Here is a 22,893-nt window from a genome sequence, read left to right on the forward strand (position 1 = left end):
GTAATAAACCTTGTGTTAAAATTTCATAGATTTCTATTCACTTTTACTAAAGTTAGAGTGCGAAAACTAAAAGATTTTAAATAGATTAAACCATGAAAACCATCCAACCATTTGTATTGACCAATAAACCATGTATGAGGTCAAGGTCAGACAAACATGTACACCTTACAATCATAACATGGATCAAATATAAATTGTACTAGAAAGTTTTGTTGTTGGTTCATGTCTGTTGTTTTGTTTTCTTATCTAAAAAACAAACCTAACCGAGAAAATTTATCCAATGACCCATGAAAATGAGATCAAGGTCAGATCCTATCTGCCAGACAATCATAATTAATTACATACCCTAAACAGTTGACTTATTGCTTATAGTTTAAGAAAAATAGACCAAAACACAAAAAGCAAAGAACCGTGAAAATGAGTTTCTAGCTGACCTGTTGCATACAATAATTAAAAAAAAAAACCACAAAAACTTGGAACCATTGAACCATGAAAAAAAGATCAGATGACACCTGCCAGTTGGACATGTTCACCTTACAGTCATTCTATACACCAAATACAGTAGACCTGTTGCTGCCTGACTAGTGTGAGGACAGTGCAAGGTATGCAGATACCAAATATTGTTGTACTACAATGTTTTACTCATAATAAGAGAGAAATTAACACACCATATCCACTCTGTTCTTGTTATATGTATTTTATCCATCTGATGAGTAAAGCCTTTTTCAACAAATTTTTATAGTTCCTTCTTTTGTTGTACTGTTCCGCCCCTGTCCCAGGTTAGGGGAGGGTTGGAATCCCACTTATATGTTTAACCCCACCATATTCTGTTTGTGCCTTTTCCAAGTCAGGAGCCTGTAATTCATTGGTTGTCGTTTGTTGATGTATTACTGTAAATTCAGAAATTATTGCGTGCATTTATTATTGCGATTTTGTCATTTTACACTTGAATGCGATTTTAATTTTTACGATTTTGAGAAAAGTCATGCTTAATTCAGTTAAAATATTACAAAATGCGAGTTTTGATTATTGCGTTTAAAACTCAGTCCCATTATTCGCAATAATAAAAACCTCGCAATAATTTCTGAATTTACAGTACATATTTGTTTTTGAACATAAAAAAGGCTGTTAATTTTCTTGTTGGAATTGGTTAAATTTGTCATTTCTGGGCCTTTTATAGTTCTTGTAAACAGTTGTCTCATTGGCAATCATTCCACATTTTTAAAAATTTATAATTATAACAATATCTAATTTTTTTTTCCAAGTAGCCACTGAACCATTGAAATGAGGTCAAGGACAAAGAACATATGATAGGTGAAAACGTCATAACATAAGGAATCTGTATACACAGTTTGAAGAGCATCCAGGTCTTCTACCTTCTGAAATATTAAGCTTTTTTAAAAGTAGAAAGTAAATGCTGCAAGATGACTTTTCCTATGTTGAGCTTATAATAAGTCACAGGCTCAAAAAAAAATCGTTGTTTAACAATGAACCATGAAAAAAGGTCCATGTTTGATGAATCCATACCAGACAGACATCTTTACCATGCAATCACTCAATCAACAAAATATAGTTAGTCTATAGGTTATAGTACCTGATCTAACAAATGAGCTTAACTACAAAATATACTGTAGATTCATTGTTGACAGTAGGTGGATTCTAAAATAGTGGGATAAAGGGCTTGTAAAAATTTAAAGTCAATACATAACTATTTATATCTCTCACATGTATTGTATACAGAGTAATAATACAATTCCTATTACTGAAAATTTAATTCTTACTTCCTGTGGTTTAGTTATTTGTCATATATAACAAAGCATTAGCAATTGTCTGTTAGTGTTTCAACAGAGTGAACAAACAAACATTATTTGTATATACTTCAAATAAGCAACTATAATCAAATGTTTTGCAAAAAAGAAAAATTATTTGTCACAGTTGTGTTGGTGTTGGCTTTTATTTCTAAAAAGAAAAAGAAGCATATATTGTTTATCACAGAGGATTTTATTTATTGTATCAGTTTGAAGTATACACTGTTCTTGAATACCTGGGTTTCTGGAGTAGAAGCTTGCTTTCGGTGTGGCACCAGTAATCCACGGCCCCTTAAGAGGAAAGGTAGATAATATCCAAAAGTAGTTCATATATCTAAATCCAAATACATGTAATTTCAACACATAATTTAACTTTTAAAATGTGTAAAATAGTTTGTTATTTTGGCATTACATTAAAAACTTAAGAACAGCCATTGTAGAGGTTGTTTGAATGTTTATTTTGAACACACACCCTCCCAAAAAAAAAAGAAATGAAAAAGAAGTGCATATTTGAACTTTGTTTTTAAGATAAGGAAGACCTAATTTTTGTACTTCAAAACTTCTGTGAACTAATGCACTCTTAAATGGAATATTTTTCTTTTAGCACAAGCCAGAACAAGGTATTTATTGTTTTGAAGTGATTGTTACTTTACAAGAACCTTTAAACAAGTAAGCTATGAAAGCTTGAAATTTGCAGAATTTAACCAATAAAGCAATGGGGTCATGAATTAGTGGTTTTCCTTCTCTTAACATATTTTATTTAGTATTTGGCACTATTAAATGATCACCCTTAAATACAATGATAATAATAAATCTGAGAATTAACTCCATAAATACAGTGCTAGAAGGAAGTATAAAACAACAATTATTTGGCCAAGGAAATTGTAAAAAAAATATTCTTTAATCTTTTCTAAATAATGTTAATTTAAATCAATAATTACATAAAATGATGTAGCCATGTCACTGAGGCAAATATAAAAATTGCTTCAATAATTAACATATTTAATCAGTATGGCAATTTTATTTTCAATACTTGGTAGAATTAAACATGAGCATTACCCAAAAAGATACTTTACTCATATCATAATATTAAAAAGACATCTTGTGGAAAATCCTAATTAGGTATAAGGTGGCTCACATTCTAATTTTATTACACAGCATCTTAAAAGGAGGAAATTTTGGCAGATTTAACAACTATGAAGATCTGACAAGGTTTAATTTAGACTTATTTATAATAATTTGTGGTTTTACAAATGAAGGGGCCGAAAAAAAAGTTGTCTTATACCTCCTCCTTTAATCAAATTTTACAGTAATCCTTTAGCATATTTCAAAACTCATAAGAAAACACCCTTGATATCATAACAGCCCTAACTTGGCCCATTATGATGACAAAAATTCTATTACCAGTTTTGCATAAAACAAAATACTTTTATTTTTCCTTATTCCTATTAAAAAAATAAACAACCTGATCTGTAATAAATAAATTTTCCAACCTCAAACATCAAATTTTCATTTCTAAAGGTAGTATAGCTTATAGATGGCAAGTATATAGATTGAAGCTGTTAGAATTCTTTGAAAGTTTCATTACAAAGGAAATTATCAACAAGTAAAGTCATCAAACTGAACCCTTGCTCCTCACTTCTCATAGACCAAACACATGTCACTTTCAACATAACTCTGCTCACATACCATACACATGTCATTTTTCACATTAACCATGCTCACAGAGAGGTCATTTTTCAGTATTAACCATGACAAGATAAACCATAGAATATTTTCAAACCAATTTCAAAACATTTAGGAATAAATTTTAATTTTCATTATGCACACCACAGTCGACCTTTGAAAGCCGAAATTTATGAAATTTCTTTCTTTTTGTAAATGAGAAATAAGTCATGTTGATTTTTTCTGTTGTACAAGTTTCTCTCTATCCTGAATTGTTACTAAGATAATAGATTTTTTTTTTTAATAAAAAGTTCTATCGTTTTTGAGATGTTGATCTTTCTCCATCTCTAAATATTTTTCAAAGATATTTCAACAACTGCCTTATTGATGGGTCTGAATAATAAATACAACTTACATATTAAATAAACACACATATTCATTTAGGTAAAGTTTGGTAAATTTGGTTCAGTAGTTCAAGATGTTGTAATTTTAACACTGCCTATGGACACCTATATAAAACGACAAGAGTTACCTTGAACCCTTTGGTTCTTATAAAAAGTATTCACATAAATGACTTTGTTTACATTATTTCATTTGTGATATATCAATCAAACATTAAATGCTGCCAAATTCATCTTGTCATGGATAATGAAAAAGAGGAGAAACAGAGGTGTCTACTAAGAATTATTGATTTTCAAACTAAAATTGGTAAAGAAATAATTACAATTTCAGAAGCTAGCTTAGTTCAGTTGCTACATTATGTTCTGTGAGTAACATTAGAATGCGACATTAAATATTTTCAATGTATTATGAGAAGCTGGACATCACAACGAGATAAAAAACAAACATTTCCAATTCTTTTAAAGCTGGACATAGAATTTTGTTAATCTTATACAAAAATATGTAACTTTTTCATAACTTCCATCATCTAACAAAAACTTCACATTCAATAATATTTAAAAGCTGCAAAAATATATCAGTCTAGGAAAAAAACAACCAGAAAAAGGTGGAAAACCCGCTAAAATGAATCACTTGTTAAAGTTTATCAGATCTGCAATGCATTTTACATAAATATTTTTTTCACACAAAATAAATAAACTGACCACTATAGAAATTTAACAAACTTCTTGATATTAACTATAATCATTGTCAAATCTATACAAAACACACAAAAGCAAGAACTACTATGTTCATCTCTCTCACAACTTCTTCTGATTATTAATATTAAATTATTTCATGCATAGACGACCATTTAATCTATTGTGTACTACAAATTTGAAAGACAAAATATTGAAATATACATAGTCTGTGAAATGAACATTATTTAAGAGATACATATTTATAGAACAAATCTGTCTTTTAAAATTGATCACACCAATGTTTTTTTACAATTCTATAATACACACACACATATATAAAACACACCATTGTGGCATAATGTTTCATTAAGCAATTTTTTAAAACCTGCTTATATGCAGGGAGATCGCTTCTTTTTCTTTGCATTTTTCTTTATCTTTATGAGACATAACTCTTTTTATATATTGAAGAATATGTTTGCTTGTCTGTTTTCTTCATTACTACAAGTTGCTAGGCAACCAATATAACATCTGCTTAAGTTGATTTTCGCTTGGTAATTAAGCAACTCTAGCATTTGTGATTATTTTTACACAATCACTGAATTTTTTCCCAAATAAGAATTAACATTTCCTTCAGTGAGGATCATTTTGGCGTTGTTTCTGTTTCTCAAGGAGTCGCTCAAGTGGTGACGGTCCAGAAGATGATGACGACCATATTGACTAAAAATTAAAAAAATATAAAATGAAATTTTAAGAAAATGATGTAAACATGCTATGACCTTGAAACCATTTGAACAGATGACCTCTCTAATAACTAATGCTAATCTATATTATATGGTATCAAGAGGTTTGTTAAACTATTTATGCAGTACAACAATATCAAATTTTTTATCAAACAAATCTAAAATAAAACTATCAAATTCTTAGCCAAATGAAAGTAGTGGGGAAAAAAATAAAAGATTTTTTTACCAGAGATGAGTTCTTTACATATCTCATAAAACTAGGAGTGATATAAAGTTTTATCATATATTTAGTACAAAATACAGCTATTTTGTATATCTAATAAAGGTTCTTTTTTCCAGTCTGTATCACCTTCCCTGTATCGCATACCCCGTATCGCATGGCTAAACCCGTATCGCATACCCCGTATCGCATGGTAAAACCCGTATCGCATACCTTTTTTTTTTTTTTTTTTTTTTTAAACTTAAGTCAGTTTTTTAGGTTTTTTTTTGCTTTAAGAAATTATTTTATATTAAAAATTAAAAAAAAAAAAGATTTTTTTTTTTTTAAAAATAGGTCAATTTTTTGAATGACTTCATTGTTTAGTATATAACGTCACGAACATCAAGTTTTTACAACAATTTTTTTGGCACACTAAATGCAACTATAAAAAATACAAAACACTCAATAATACAATAATAAACAAAATATTTTCAAAACAACAGATTGTAAGGTAACCTAGGTGCTTCGTATAAATAATTGAGCAGTTATTTCAAAGCTTTGAAACAAGAAAAAAGCAGAACTGAAGGTAACCCAGTGCTATGGATCAGAAAACAGTTCATATAATATAAAACTCTTCTGTTGAAATATATGATAAAGCGTATAATACATGGCAAAATCCGTATCACATGCCTTATCACCCTCGACCAACATCATCCCTCGGGCCTAAAGGCCCTCGGGCTGATATTGATGTCTCGGGATGATACGACATATGATACGGATTTTGCCATGTATTATTCTCTATATACAGCTGTTGAGACTCACTTAATCTTACATGAAAGCATAATCCAATACTGTTTTTAAACAGAGAGATTTACAGATGAACAGATGCATATACATGTACAAGAAAACACGATGCCCATATCACTCAACTTTAAAGGTTTTTTAATATATTTTAATTAGTTCCATCTAACTTATTTACTAACTTATTTAGTAGCAATTCATAGATGATATCAACAACATCTGATAATTTTATCAAATATACATCCTAGAGATAGTTTTGTTATATTTAGTTCAAGTTGGTGCTAAAACTTCAGAGGACAAGATTCAATGAAAACAAATTTATGACAAAATATACATAAATGGATAGTTGTCTTATTGGCAATCCTACCACATTTTCATATTCTTATATTATATGAAGGACAAATTTGATGAGGCTAAATAAACTTGGTGGCCTTCAGCTGTTGTCTGCTCTTTGGTCCATTGTTGTCTTTTTGACATATTGCCCATTTTCATTCTCAATTTTTTTTAAACAGGAAATGTGCCATAAAAAATTCATGGCTATCCAACTTTTGACAAAATGTCAAAATCAATAACCTGTATTTTATAGTTAATGACACGGTCTCCAAATTTCAAGAAAAGGAACATGTGCATTACTGTATACCCTGCCTAATGGGAGTGGTATAATTCACCTTTTTTCTCACTGTGATCACAATATGATTAAAAGGCCTTAAATGTTTTATTGGTCATTTTACTAATAAAATCTTTATACAAACCTGCATATTTCCTTGGAAAAAATTGCCACCTTGTCCATTGCTATCCATTTGCTCTAATACTTGACCTTGTCCTTGTGCTAACTCTCTCCAGTGATCCTCCTGTGTACCAAATCTCAGACCAAGGTCCATTGGATGACCAATCTTTGTGTCACTGAATGATTCCGATACATCTGGAGAATTCCTTATACTGGAGGACTCTGACGAGAATGGTGAAGAACCAATGCCTAAAACACATTTGTAATCATATACTACAGGCTCCATGAAACTGAAATTGTTCACTTGACCATCACCAATGTTTACTTTCAGTAATGTAGTAATCATTTGGGAAATGTTCAGTTTAAACAGATTAAAATGAAGTACAGTTAACTCTCGTTATCTCAAACTTGGTTGAGTCAAAGTTTTCTCATGGTGCCAAACTTTGTTTCATATAAATGTATGTATTTTGACTCCTGATGAGTCGAAATTGGATGAGTAGAAATTTATGGTTGAGTTAAACTAAATTTACAGTCCCAAGAATACAAAAGCATTCAAAATTCATTATTTATCTCGATCTAATACAAATATGACAAAACAATGAAAACATGCCCAAACTTTTTTTTCACTCAAATAAAATGAGGTTAGCTTTGACATGTATTTGCAATTGCCAGCACTATTGTGGACACCAAGAACCCTTATTGTCATTATATACATAACAGAACAGCATTAATTGTAGGTTACAATAACTTACTTTTGGTGTCAGCTGATGACAATGGAACAGACCATGTTGTACCACTAAAGAGAGAGTAGGTTCCCTGTTGTACTGGTGCAGAAACTGTTGTTACTATCGGTTTGGTCTGTATAATAGGGACATCAACTTCTATTGCTGGCTGTAGAGGGCTGAATATAAAATGAAATTGTTCAACATGAATAATGCTTGTACCAAATATCAGTGGTTCCCTATAAACTGACCATATCACAAAATATCTACACTGTTGACACAGCTACTCAATACAACACACTAAGTCTTGCTATACAATTTTTTGAGACAAGACAATAAAAGTATCTTACAATGCTATAAGTCCATAGTTCAATGCTTACACACTGTACTCTTTATTAATGTTTCAACAGAGTGCAGAAAAACTTTAGTCTACTTTGATATCGGTCGGAAAGTCAAACATGTAATGATATTTAACACTTCATACATATTTTATAATACTAGTAATAAATTCTTATCTATACAAGAACAATTTATCTTCCTGACAATTAACAAATAAAATTATCATATAGATATATGAAAATTTCTCTCCTTAAAGGCTCTTTCTTTTTACAAAAAACAAGTCATTACCTTCTTGATGGAGAATTCCCACTGTCTGGCTTAGGAGTTCCCTGAAAATTCAATTGGAAATATTATAATATGCTAATACTAAAGCCATCATAAAATAACATAAAAGTAAAGAGAGTGGTATTGAGCCCTTTACACTAATTTTGTAATAAGTAATAATTATAAACCATATTTATACTTCATAAAATAAAACACTGGATGAATATGAATATGATATTTTCCCCCAGTGTTGGAAATAGTTGATTTATAGATTATGTAAATTGAAATAAACTAAGTGTAGAAAATTGTTGATTTATAGATTATGTAAATTGAAATAAACTAAAGTTCACATATTTACTATAGGTGGTACATAACCCTACAGGGAGATAACTCTTAAAATCAGCTGCAGGTTTTAATGACATTCTATTATCAAAGAAATAATAAGCTTCTCAATGATTAAAATTGGTGTTAGTCATACTCTTATAATGTACAATGATTTTTTTCAATAAAGTGTGTGGTTCATGTACTTAGAAATTTTATATTTTTGTCAATGGATCAAAGTAAATATTTTGTCAAAATCGGTGACATTTCAAATATATATAAATACATTTTAAGGTAAACACTATTTCAATATATACAATTGAGTATGTTTGATATTGAAGATAAAATATTTCTAACCTCAGCATGGCCCTGAAAACTAGCACTCATCCTAGGAGATACTGGGAAGAGATCTGCTCCACTCTTGGGAGGCTGAAAAATAATGTAGCTTTGCAGTGAGCTTTAGTTCAATATGATTTTAAGTTATTATGTCATACCCTTTCCATTCTGGTTAAAGTTGGTCACAAAATTTTTAATAGATTTTACTCTGAAAGGAGTAGGTCCGGTAAGACCCCTTTTTGGCCCCAAAATATAACAGTTTTACAAAATTGTTAAAATGTAAACTTTTAGTTATTCATTGGACAGTTGAATGCTGCTGCTACATAAATATGGGCTGTTTTTTTACAATACAATGCACATATATCGGGTTGTAGCACCATTTAGTCATGCTAAATTGCTGAAATCTTCAAAATTCTATCATTTTAGTTAAATTTTAGACGGTTTCCGTGTAAAATGAAAGTGGCCGCATTCGTGTTCATCCTTAATATTGAAAAGTAAATTGTATTTTATGATAATACATAACATACATAAAGGTTGTGGATGAACACGGATGCGGCCACTTTCATTTTTGACAAAAACCATCTGAAAAGTGACGTTTTTTGGCATATTTGAGAGATTTTTCATATTTGAGCTTGAATCGGATAGTTTTTAATGACTAAATTAGTTAAAATCTTTCACAAAAACTAATTGAATCAAAAGAAATAGACACTTAAGTGTTTAAAAAGTGGTCAAAATCTTTCGTCAAATGAAACTGAAATTTGAGGCCAAAATGATTCCTTACCGGACCTACTCCTTTTTAACACTAAAAATATAATTTTTTGTCGTTGTAGATTTAATTACCCAATGTATACTTTGTTTCAAAGATTGAACTTGCTAAATGTAAATTATAAATGACAAATATTTGAAAAACAGTTATTTTTCTTGTGATGCAGAAATGTTTTTTAGCTGGTTATGCCAGTACAAAAAATGTAACCATTTCTTTTTATAAATATACCTGTCTCTCTTTCATTTTGCTATGACATTATTTTACTAATCAGAGTTTTTTTAATATGTTAAAGCAATAATTACACATACGTAACTCAATCTCTTTAAAATTTTCCATGTTTAAAAAAAGTACAAATATAATACCTGTATAGCAAGATGAGACAGAGTTGACACATTGCCTTGAATATCTCCATTCATCATTTTGTGCGTCTCAGTTTGTGGAGTGAATCCTGGTCTAGGAACAGGAAATCGTCCAGAACTTAGAAAGTTGGGATTAAGCATGTTAAAGTTTGGTGGAGGTTGAGCCCCATGAGGATGCTGATTTGGAGGTTGCTGAGTTCCAGTAGGATGCTGATGAGGGGGTGGTTGATGGATGTTGGGTCCACTTGGATGGTTCATCCTCTCCCTACCAGGTGCTGGCGGGAAGTTGTACACATTTTTATGAAATTGCTGATTAGGCTGATCACCGCTGTGTTTATTTAGCATGTCTAATGGTTCTGTTCCATTTCCATATACCTCCTTTGGAGGCTGATTTCCAGTAAACCTTGGGAAGTTGATACCTTGTTGATTAGGATACATCATAGGATTTTCTTTCCCTCCATATTGCTGTCCTGCCATTGGTGGTGGTGGTGGAGGGAAGTTTGTGAAGTTAAGAAATTTTGAATGAGGATTATTGTCTGTCTTTGAAGAAGGACCACCATCTAATTGATTATCTTGTCCTTGATTTTGATTAATATTTCCTGGAGGGGGGAAGTTAGGCTGTAATCCCATCTTTCCTGGAGGAGGATAACTTTCCATGTTTGGAGGAGGTCTGCCTAGTGGTATATTGCTGCCCGCAGCTTTCCCTGGTGGACCTCTCAAACTCATCAGTGGATCTTCCCCCTTATTGGACCTCTCTGTTGTCTGTGTTGGTGGCTGTGGGTAACCCATCATCCTTTGCAGTTGCCCAGGAGGGCCTGGTGGGGGAGGGGGTAAATTTGGAGGAGGTTGCCTGAAATCAAATGATTAATTTTCATGTAATCTAAACTTCAAATTTAAAGTATATTCAAAATAATTCATGGGGTTTGAACTTATATTCTTACATCATTATTTAATGACTACAATAACTAATCATCATACAGCATGGGAGTTTGATTGGTACAGCCAAGTAAACCATGATGTTGCCCATCAGCTGACAAGCAAATTATTTATATTTTACCACAAATGTGTACTAAAACCGTTTAAAGAAGGTCATAATAGAATAGCTATTCTTTCAGTTCATAGTTGGTTATACATCATTAATTGACTTAATATCTAATTCTGATTTGAATCACATTTTATATTTCTTTGAAATATTATAAATTTTCAATGGAGATATTTTCCTTTTAAATATTCTTGAAGGGACTGAACTTTTGTATTTCTTCTAATATACCAAAAATGGAAAAGCAATTTTTCATTATAGTCAGTTCAAAGTTAATAATTAAATTCTTAGCATCAGAGTGTTGAACTATGTTTACCTAAAATCGGGTCTAAACATCATGAACTGATTGAAGGGTTGGCCTGTCTGTCCTTGTTGCTGGGGTGCTGCCTGCCTTTCTGTAGCCTGTCCAGATGGTGGTGGAAAGGAAGGTGTAGACATAGACTGACTGACTTCTTGCTGTGGACTAGCCCAGGCATGCATATTACTAGATCTCTGGGACTCATTTGTCTCAACAATTTTGAACTTGCCAGTTTTAGGTTCCCACAATTTGGGTGGTTGAGAAGCATGCTTTCTTTGAGATGGGTCTGGGTCAGCATACCCTACACTAGGCTGTTGTGGTTTCCATGTCATATCATTATCAGATTCCCATTTCTGTGAAGAGTTTTCTGGTTCCCATAAGGACGAACCTGATGATGACTGACGTACCACTTCAAATGATGTATTGGAAGATGATGGCTTTGGACTGTCTTTATCTGGTTCCCACAACTGTTTTTCTTGGGACAGTTGCCTAGCTTGTTGTTGTGCTAGTAGTTGTTTTTGTAGTCTTGGTGGTTGTTGCTGAAGTCTTGGAGGAATATTTGGATTTGCTGGTTTTGTTGATGCAATTGTTTTCATAAATTCTGGTTGATTAGTTGGAGTACCAAGTAAATATTTTGGAGAAGCAGGACCTAAATGTGATTCAACTGACTTGTCTATGGTAGTTGTGACTATCTTTATCTGAAAAAAGCCCATTCATCAATATCATTGTTTTGAAAAAGAACCTATGAGTTTAACGTACATGTATATGTTCTTCAGTAAAATTATGTTTTCATTAAAAGAAAATACATAAAGATAATAATGATGATAATGATGGTAATGATGGATAGGTGATTAAATCCAGAGGTAACAAGTGAAACTGCGAGCTACTGCTCACTGATGATACCCCCGCCGCAAGTGGATAATATAAATAGTGTAAAAATATTCAAGTGTTCGGTAAACAGGAAGTTGTCGAGTGATGAATCTGAAAACGCATCACACGGTATAGCTGACTTATATAAATCCTGAAACCAAATTTCAGAAATCCTTGTATTGTAGTTCCTGAGAAAAGTGTGACGAAAGTTTTCAACTTGGCTATCATGTGTAAAATCATACAAGTGTTCGGTAAACAGGAAGTTGTCAAGTGATTAATCTGAAAACGTATCACACGGTATAGCTGACTTAGATAAACCCTGAAACCAAATTTCAGAAATCTTTGTATTGTAGTTCCTGAGAAAAATGCGACGAAAAAATAAATAGTGTAAAAATATGCAAGTGTTCGGTAAACAGGAAGTTGTCGAGTGATGAATCTGAAAGCGCATCACACGGTATAGCTGACTTATATAAATCCTGAAACTAAATTTCAGAAATCCTTGTATTGTAGTTCCTGAAAAAAGTGTGACAAAAATTTTCAACTTGGCTTTCATGTGTAAAATCAAACAAGTAATCGGTAAACAGGAAGTTGTCAAGTGATCAATCTGAAAACGCATCACACGGTATAGCTGACTTAGATAAACCCTGAAACCAAATTTCAGAAATCCTTGTATTGTAGTTCCTGAGAAAAATGCCACGAAAAATATTCATGGGACGGACTGACTGACGGACTGACAGACAGAGGTAAAACAGTATACCCCCCCTTTTTTTAAAGCGGGGGTATAATTATTATATGCATATCATCAAGCAAATATGTGTATATGAACCCTGATTTGAACTAGGCCAAAACACTGACTCAAGCCAACCAGTCTTGAACCTTACTAATAAATGTCATGCAGTGTTTCAGCTTAAATCTGCGCTGAGGGGAGAAGCAGCAAACACACATTTTCAATCCTTCAGTCAGTCTGACCAAGTATCATAATTTTCTGTACTAACTGAGTAGCTATATTAGGATGAATGATACACAATCATGTAAAAGTAAAGAACACTGACAATTTTTGTACAAAAACAAAAAAAACAACAATTTAGAATTTTATTAGAGGAAGAAGAATACCAGCTAGCTAAATAGAATAGATTGTTCATAACTTGATATATTTCAATTCAAAAGTGTTATATTCAATTTTATAACCTAGGTTTTATCCATTGGCATTATTTTTGTATTTACAAAATAACAAATAGCTTGCGAAAAATATATTGGTTTAGAGTACAGGTGTGTAATTGAACACATCTAGACTTGTAGAAACTGTGTGAGACTCTCATGGGTAGTCTAGGTGTGAAACACTGCTTGTTGTAGTAACTAGGCATGAAATTACTACATGCATGACCATTTAGCTCAAATGTATCAAATAAACTCAAAAACTGAAAATCCAACAGAAGTAGACCAAACTGAACTAAAAGCAAATCTTATCTTATTATAATAACATACTGAGATAGGAATTATATTTGGGTATACAGCAAGAAGTGCCTAAAATATTATTCAATTGAATTTATTTTTGTCCTAAATTAGTGTGATATGACAAATGTTAACATCTGTTGACACTATTTTCCAGTTCTGGGACTCACCTACTACTGTATTTAGTTGGACCTTGTTTTAACCTTAAGATATGCTGGCTGGCCTTAGAATGTTTGAAAGTGCACCTCACAGGTTATTCAAAGTATCAGAATACAGGATACTTAAATTATAAATATAAATATATAACTTATAAACAATCATATGATTTTACTAACTAATGTCCTACCTTTTCTTCAGATTTACTAGGCTTTATAGTTTCATCTTTGCCTTTAGTCTGTTTCTGTATAATAGCCTACAAAATTCATTTCTCATGATGATGTTGTAAAAATAAAGGTTTATATATGATTACATATATAGTTTAATAGTTCACCCTATTTCAATGTATGCTAAAACTATTATGTGACACTCATTGTTGACGCTCACTACAATTTAAAAGTTAGTTTGTGGACATTATATGATGTCTTGATATTTATTTTGTATCCCAGTCATATGCAGGCCAATGAAATCCCACCATGTAATGATATCATGATCCCGATAAAGAAATGAAATCTCAATATCTAAACAGTGAGCAACATCTTAATATAATATTTTAATCTCCAAATAAATATTTCAAAAAACAAGTTTCATATTTATAACCATAGTCTTGATATAATTACTTGATTAGACTCATTTTGTGATTTGGAATTCCAAATATTTGCATGTATTTTGTACAAGTATGAAATCCTTTCATAATGCTATTATCTATTTTAATACCTGTATTGCAACATTTTGGCGAGATTTCTTCTCAGGACTGGATGAAGATATAATTCTATTTATAGCTGTAAAAATAAGAAATAAAAAATTCAACTGTAGTATTCTACTTTTTTGTAATGTGTTAAGATAATTCTGTCTAATCAAAGTTGAAAATGAACTATTTAAAAAAAACATAGATATACATCTGCCCTATGTACAACTTATTAGTTTATTGCAAATGCTAGATGTTGATGACAATATTGTATAACTTTCTGTACACTCTGCAACATGATAGGATGGACATCTTGAACATTACAAACTTGTGCAGTTATTGGATTATCAATGAGGGAGGGGCACATAATGTCTCAGGAAATGAGATGTACTAAAACTTAAATATCATAGACTTACCAACTTTAGTTTATTGCAAATGCTAGATGTTGATGACAATATTGTATAACTTTCTGTACACTCTGCAACATGATAGGATGGACATCTTGAACATTACAAACTTGTGCAGTTATTGGATTATCAATGAGGGAGGGGCACATAATGTCTCAGGAAATGAGATGTACTAAAACTTAAATATCATAGACTTACCATAAGCTGTTCCCCTTAACCTAAACTAGCACAATCTAGAATAAATATAGACACCAAACAAGTGTTGCCTTAATCATATAGTATTTCCTACAAAGCAATTTAACATTAATCTTGATGTGCCCAATGTTTGTTTAAATGTTTGTATTGTATCTGCATTAAGAGATGAGATTTTTCAATTCATGACAGTAATACATGTGGTACTATTTCTTTCACTGAAATACTTGTTGAGATTACACAGCAGCAGAGTTCTTCAATACACATACGAGCTGTTATAGACATTTTGCAAAGAATATCACCAAAACAGGTTGATAGCAGCTGTCTTCAGCTTGTGGTTGGATTTTTTGCTTGGTAGTAGCCACTTCAAGGTGTTGCTGTGACTTTGAGACGAAGAACAGCGACTTACATAAATGTTAATGTTATGGTAATGTTTGTAGCTGAATTCAGACCAAATTAAAGACAAAACTATAAGATAATACTTACTAATAAGTGACTTGTTTGGGATAACAGGTGATGAAAACTGTAGATGTAGAGCCTTTATATTCTGTATTACCAATAGGTTCAGACTAAAACAATAAACACAGTTATTGACTAATCAATTTGGAACTGTACTAGTGTTTAAAACTCTAATAAAGATGGTTAGAAACTCCAGTAAAAATGATCAAAAGTAATTGGTGAAAGAACCATTAATGAAGATAGATTTTTTATTCACAACAAGCAATTAACTTCTTATCAATCAACACAATGTCTATATCAATTCAATTTAAAGAAGATTGTATGTTGATGTATAAATGTGTTTTGGTTTTTTATGTTGTAGAGTTGCTGTAACAGTGTCTAATTGGTTTTTTTTGCCAAATACATATATGAAATGTTTGAAAATAGTGATGAACTTAAGATGTTCCCATGCGCAGTGTTATTGCTATAGTTTATAATTATAGTAAAGATATAAATATGACACATGTCAATAGCTATTCTTATGATGAAATAAGAGTCCTAGTGATTCTAGGTTTGCGAAAAGGTCATGTTTGTCCATATACTAATAATAATAATAATAATAATAATTCTTTATTTAAAGAGGGTTACACAGTTAGCTATAAAGCTAATCTTCCCTGAGTACTGATACTAAAGTCAAATAGCTGCATCAGAGATACAACTACCTTGAAGTTTCAAATCATCTTACTTGCTATGCTCTTCAGCAACCCATCTACCATGGTTGAGAATTCTCTGACATCTTAAGTGGCATTCAATATCCTGGGGTAGACCATCACTTGGTAGTCTACTGTAGCTATAACAACTGTAAATAAACAAATATTATAGCGGGTATACATAGGTATATTAATATGACAGTTTCTTGCTAAGTTGCCAATGACTGAGAAAACCAAGCAGCAACTAATAAATCAATTTTTGTGTAATGTTCCAAATTTTATAATTTTTTTGTATAGTATACCTAAATTCATAACCTATTGTCAATGCTCTTTCCAACTTTGAACAACTTGATTGAAAGCTTAAATCTACAATGGATATCAAATTCTATTACCTCTAGAAAAGATTTGATTTTGATTTTTGGTGTTAGAATGCCACTTTATGCACCATATTTATGCTATTTCATGGCAGTCAGTTTTCATTGGTGGAGGAAGCAGGAGTGCACAGAGAAAACCACAACCTTTGATAGGAAAACTGACAATCCTAGTCAATTAAGATTGAGGTCAAGGGCACCTGCACGAGCAGGGTTAAAACTCTCAACCTTAGTGTTGAATGGCTATTGATTACAGTAATAACTACTTTGACCACTTGGCCACCGATGTCCCTTACCTCTAGAAAAGAAGTTTACCATATATGTATTACTGTTTTCATCAAAATAATTGTGGTTTTTAGATATTTTTTGGAGTGGCTCAATGTATCTAAAAGCTTATCAATTACTAACATGCTAGACTATTGTTTGTTCAACATAGTGGCAAATATTTCTAGCTAATTCAAGATCACAATCTAAACAAATACCTATGTGCTTTTTCCAGTGGCTGAAAACATCTGAGTTCTGTATCTTCAGGTAATGGCAGTTCTTCATCTGAAATTATTTGAACACAATCATTGTAATAGTCAGATAGGAACAGTTTTTGTATTTGCATTTATGCAGATAACAAAAGTTATGGAAACTATTTTTAAAAGTCTTTCAAGAATTATTTATGGCATGATGCCATTGGCATCTTGTATGATTTTTATTTTTTTAATTTCTGAAATATAACTGTTTATATTAGACAGAACTTGTGCTAGTTACACCGTCCAATGGAAGTTGGTAAAATATTCATTCTATTTTACCCCAGATGTTATAATTGTAAAATTTATGTTGTATGCCAAGCCTTTATCTGGGTTTTATTCACACTCGTTCAATGTTGAAAATACTACTCTGTGTAACTGTAATTGAAATTTTCTTATTAGTAAATCATTTGACATTACCCCTGGTATGTGTTCTAACATACAGAGTAATTGATGAATTTCTAGCAATGAATTTTGTTTAGTCAGGTGTAAAGAGTGGTCTGGTATTTTGGAGTTTGATGTTAGCTTTTGTTGAACACCTTGCTGAGGTTTTGAGGTTAAGAGAAGCAATATAGCACTGTTTTCTTTGCTTTTGATTTTGCTCAGGTTTCCTGTGATACTCCACTTATTAGCACAGCCATTACTCTACATATTCATAATCTAATACTAATGCCTCATCATTAATCATTATTACTGATACCTACATTTAGTAAGATCTATAGGTTCATCTTTCTTTGTTTGTGGAGGTTTAATATTATTCAGTACCTTGCAAAGATTTATCCATAATCTGTAAGTAAAAATTTAGAAAAATACCATATAGTTAAATCTGTAACAAAATTCTAAACAATATTCATAAAATGGAAAGATGGCTAAATAGTTATGAGATGTTTTTTGTTTATGTTAAATATGTAATAAATAAAATAAAAAAGATATGTAAAAATCTTGTATAAATGTGTCATAAAGTGTAAATATCTTTCTCCTTAATTTAATACAGTGCTTATAGTATATATTTGCTGACTTTCCAAAATTACTAAAGATAAAAATAAAGATTTTATTTGAGTTTGAATTCACATTACTATAAGACGTGTCACGGTACTTTTCTATCCCAAATTCATGTATTTGGTTTTGATGTTATATTTGTTATTCTCATCAGATTTTGTCTAATGCTTAGTCCATTTCTGCGTGTGTTACATTTTTATGTTGTGTTGTTCTTCTCCTCTTACATTTAATTCGTTTTCCTCAGTTTTAGTTTGATACCCCCATTTTGTTTTTTGTCCATGGACTTACGAGTTTTGAACAGCGGTATACTACTGTTGCCTTTATTTATCACATTAAAGGGTGTATGCACTTAATGCAGTTGAAACAGGTTTTCGGGAATGAATATTAAAGTGCTAGCACAGATAATTGATGACCCAGCATTATATGATCGAGGAAATATATTGATACTATTAGAAACCCATCTTATGTTTAAGGGCCAATGCTACTTGGCCGACCTGTGAATTTCAATCCATGGAAAAAACTTACCCAGATATTTTGACAATAGGATTGGATAAATGTACTGGATTTAATCGAAACCAATCAAGTAAAAGTTTGACTGATGGAAGAGTGAAAAATTCTCTCAACTTATGGTCATGTTTAGGTGTATACTGCAACAAGACATCCAAGATGGAAACTGTAAAAAAATAAATAAATAAACAATATACATATGAGACAAAGATATCTCCCACGAAACCAAAGAATTCCAAAGTATTTTCGCTGCAATTCTAGGTCCCAGAAATCCATTATAAAAGCTTTCAACCAATTTAATACTTAATAACTTAAAAGCCTTTTCTATGGCATTTGTTTTGCCTCAAGTGTCAGGAAATAAAGATTTTAAGTTCTCAGATGCATTAAATAAATTACTTTAAAACTTGTAATTAAAAATTTAAAAGTTTGAGGTTAAAGAAAGTTTGCTAGAAGTTAACTGGACAAACATAATAGTGGATAACATGGCACTTTCACACTATAACTCAGTCACTAACTGACAACTCACTAGTAAATAGCAGCATGAGTTCAAATGCTCTTTCTTCATCTGATGTCAATTGTTCAGCAGTATAATCATCATTCTCTCCATCTATCTGTCTGGCATGCTGCATGGCAAAGATATTAATAGCAACAATCTGCACCAGTATATGTGATGGGAAACTCTGTGATGTTACATGGGCTGGTAAAGCTTGTAAAAGTTTCTCACTCAGGAAAGATGCCTTGTCAAGATCTGAAACACAAACAATGATTGTTGTATAAAACTTTATTATGATCACAATGCTATATTTAGTAAAGGAGTAGGTTCGGTAAGACCCCTTTTTGGCCCCAAAATATAACAGCTTTACAAAATTGTTAAAATGTAAACTTTTAGTTATTTATTGGACAGTTGAATGCTTCTGCTACATTAATATGGGCTGTTTTTGACAATACAATGCACATATATCGGGTTGTAGCACCATTAAGTCATGCTAAATTACTGAAATCTTCAAAATTCTATCATTTTAGTTAAATTTTAGACGGTTTCCGTGTAAAACGAAAGTGGCCGCATTCGTGTTCATCCTTAATATTGAAATGTAAGTTGTATTTTATGATAATACATAACATATCTTAAGGTTGTGGATGAACACAGATGTGGCCAATTTCATTTTTGACAAAAACCATCTGAAAAGTTACGTTTTTTGGCATATTTGAGAGATTTTTCATATTTGAGCTTGAATCGGATCGTTTTTAATGACTAAATCAGTTAAAATCTTTCACAAATACTAAATGAATCAAGTGAAATAGACACTTAAGTGTTTAAAAAGTGGTCAAAATCTTTCGTCAGATGAAACTGAAATTTGAGGCCAAAATGAGTCCTTACCGGACCTACTCCTTTCATGTTTTAGATAAACAATTTTATGATCAGAGTGAAAAACTAATTTCACTGAGTCATAAAGAAGTTAGTATGTAGCTGCCCTTATGCTTCCTATAATTTACATATTCATATATTTATATGACATACTTAACAAAGTGTGGAGACGAAGATAAACATAAGGGATGGAACTGTTAAATACAGAAAAATACTTCCTGTAGTCACAGATAGCAATCATATCAAATTATGTTTTACTTCATTATAGAACTCCAATAAATACTTTTTTTTAACTTAATAATGAAAATTATAAGTGTTTTAACCCAGTATTGATCCCATAAAATTGAAAGCCATTAACTCATGTTTAAATATTTTTGGGGGAAATACTGTACATACCATTACAGAGATGTACATAAGCTTGGAACTGTAGAAAAGCTGTAATCATTTCACTGACAGACAATTTTCCTTTAAAATCACACCTAAAAATATAGCAAACTTATGTTAACATATATTATTTAGAAAATAACAGGTGCGTAGGTGGCAGAGTGGTTTGAGCAGTCAAAATTAATACATCACTAGCCAGTCAACACTGAGGTTGTGAGTTCCAATCCCTCATAGGGAAGGTGAACATGACTCTTAACATAAACTGACTATTAACTTACTACCATGAAATAGCACTTTAATCTTGAAAGTGGTGTTAAACACCAATCATTCAATCTAATAAATGTATAACATATGTTTTTCTTTCAGATCAAATTTAATTTGGAACTTTTTTCATTTGGGTAAATGCAGTCACTTATCATTGCTTAGTCTACAATAAAAAATACCGGTCATTACCATGATGTAATGGTGAATCAGCTGTTCTTTAGAGTTGACAAATCTGTATGTTTTTATAATGTTGATACTGATGTGAATTATCATCACATACTTTTGTTACATAACTATGAAATATTAGGCCTGATAATCATTAATTCAATAGACTCCAATAGTCCAGTCAAACTAACCTCAAACTAATTGCAACAGAAAATATTTTAGTTCTAATCTATAGCATTATGCCCTTTATATACACAGAAAAAAGTCCAATAAAATCTAAATTGAGGAAAACTCAAAAACAGCATTTTTAATTTCCTATGGAAATTAACATTGGAAGGGGAGATAACTCTTGCAAAAATGTGTCTTTTTTGGTCAGTTTTTGGTTGTTTTTCTTGAAATATATGTAAAGTATGATACTTTGATGGGGTTATAAGTTTGTATTTGACTCAATCATATAATCTTCTGCTCATGAAATGTACAAAACCGAAGTATTATGGGTAGTTTATTTTTTTTCGTGCATTTTCCATTAAAGAAATTCCAAATTTGAAGTTTTGTAACCATTTTGAAAAAATAATGTGAAAATTTGGTATTGTTTATATCTGTATATTATGTTTTTTCAGCAACTTACCTATCTAAAGAAACTTTAAACCACATAAAGAAGAATACATGCTTAATTATTTTTTTTATTAAATTTGAGATTCTTTAACTTGACAAGTTGAAAAATTCAATAAATGGTCAACAAATTACGAAATCTAGATTATAGCTTGATAAAATATATGTTAACACCTTAAGAGTTGTTTGTTATACTCTAAAGACTGATAAAAAATGAAGAATCTATACATTCTGATAAATAGAAGTGGTAAAGTTGTAATTTTGTATCAATTTTTATTGAAATACCTGCCTTTTTTGCAAGAGTTATCTCCCTTTTCAATGCAAATCTCCATATGAATTTTAAATGGTGATTTTCTTAGTCTTCCTCAAGTTATATTTTATGGGACTTTTTTCTGTGTATATTTGGGGTATAATGCTCAAGATTAAAACTTCAAAATCTTCTGTTGCAATTACTTTCGGGTTAGGGTCAAATTTATGCTAGATTGACTGGACTACAATGACTAGTGTTTATGAGTCGTCATGATTTATCAAAGTCATACATCACTATTTATACTAATAAAGTCTGACTTCAGAAGGTCAAACAACTTAAATATGGCAAAAAGATTACAACATTATCCTTTTCTTGATACATAAAATGTATCTAAAATAACATAACAATTTCTTGTATTCAATAATTGTAATCCATTATCTGAATGCCTCTTAACACCTTCGACTTTCAAAGGACTTACATGTCTCTTGATATTTTAGTATATAATTTTTCCAGATTAGTTGCTGCTACTGGGAAAGGATGCCTGACAGCTAAACTTCTGATATAATAAAATACAGTAGACAGTTTGTTACCTCTGGCTGCTTCAACTATTGCAAGCTGATTATAAGGTTGTCCTGAATAAAAAATAATTCATACAATTAAACTGGTCATGATGGTGGACATTCATAAAGATTTAAATAAGGAATCATTTGAATCTGAAATATTTTAAATTTAGGAATATTGATAAGAAAAGTATTATAACTAGAGGCTCTAAAGAGCCTGTGTCGCTCACCTTGGTATATGTGAATTAAACAAAGGAAGCAGACAGTTCATGACAAAATTGTGTTTAGGTGATTGTGATGTGTTTGTACATCTTTCTTTACTGAACATTCTTGCTGCTTACAATTATCTCTATCTATAATGAACTTGTCTGTGTAGTTTCAGTGGAAAATGTTAGTAAAAATTTACAAATTTTATGAAAATTGTTAAAAATTGATAATAAAGGACAATAACTTCTTAGGGGGTCAATTGACCATTTTGGTCATTTTGACTTATTTTTTAGTCTTAAATTGCTGTACATTAT

General features: G+C 31.2%; 1 protein-coding gene across 1 annotated transcript in view; it reads right to left on the reverse strand.

The window, feature by feature from the left end:
* Positions 1-1,696: 1,696 nt before the first annotated feature.
* LOC134706799 (nonsense-mediated mRNA decay factor SMG7-like) overlaps positions 1,697-22,893 on the reverse strand; it is a 31,402-nt gene continuing 10,205 nt past the window's right edge. The window contains exons 9-25 of the mRNA XM_063566090.1: positions 22,291-22,444; positions 20,534-20,616; positions 19,298-19,519; positions 18,790-18,937; positions 17,970-18,052; positions 17,230-17,296; positions 16,412-16,525; positions 15,715-15,797; positions 14,659-14,723; positions 14,132-14,197; positions 11,482-12,161; positions 10,130-10,976; positions 9,023-9,094; positions 8,369-8,409; positions 7,772-7,920; positions 7,045-7,268; positions 1,697-5,269 (exon numbers count right to left, since the gene is read on the reverse strand). Coding sequence (XP_063422160.1) covers positions 5,183-5,269; positions 7,045-7,268; positions 7,772-7,920; positions 8,369-8,409; positions 9,023-9,094; positions 10,130-10,976; positions 11,482-12,161; positions 14,132-14,197; positions 14,659-14,723; positions 15,715-15,797; positions 16,412-16,525; positions 17,230-17,296; positions 17,970-18,052; positions 18,790-18,937; positions 19,298-19,519; positions 20,534-20,616; positions 22,291-22,444 — 3,185 coding nt within the window. The 3' untranslated portion in view covers positions 1,697-5,182. The remainder of the gene's footprint in view (positions 5,270-7,044; positions 7,269-7,771; positions 7,921-8,368; positions 8,410-9,022; positions 9,095-10,129; positions 10,977-11,481; positions 12,162-14,131; positions 14,198-14,658; positions 14,724-15,714; positions 15,798-16,411; positions 16,526-17,229; positions 17,297-17,969; positions 18,053-18,789; positions 18,938-19,297; positions 19,520-20,533; positions 20,617-22,290; positions 22,445-22,893) is intronic.

This window comes from Mytilus trossulus, chromosome 2 (genome assembly GCF_036588685.1).
Source record: "Mytilus trossulus isolate FHL-02 chromosome 2, PNRI_Mtr1.1.1.hap1, whole genome shotgun sequence".
Lineage (NCBI taxonomy): Eukaryota > Metazoa > Mollusca > Bivalvia > Mytilida > Mytilidae > Mytilus > Mytilus trossulus.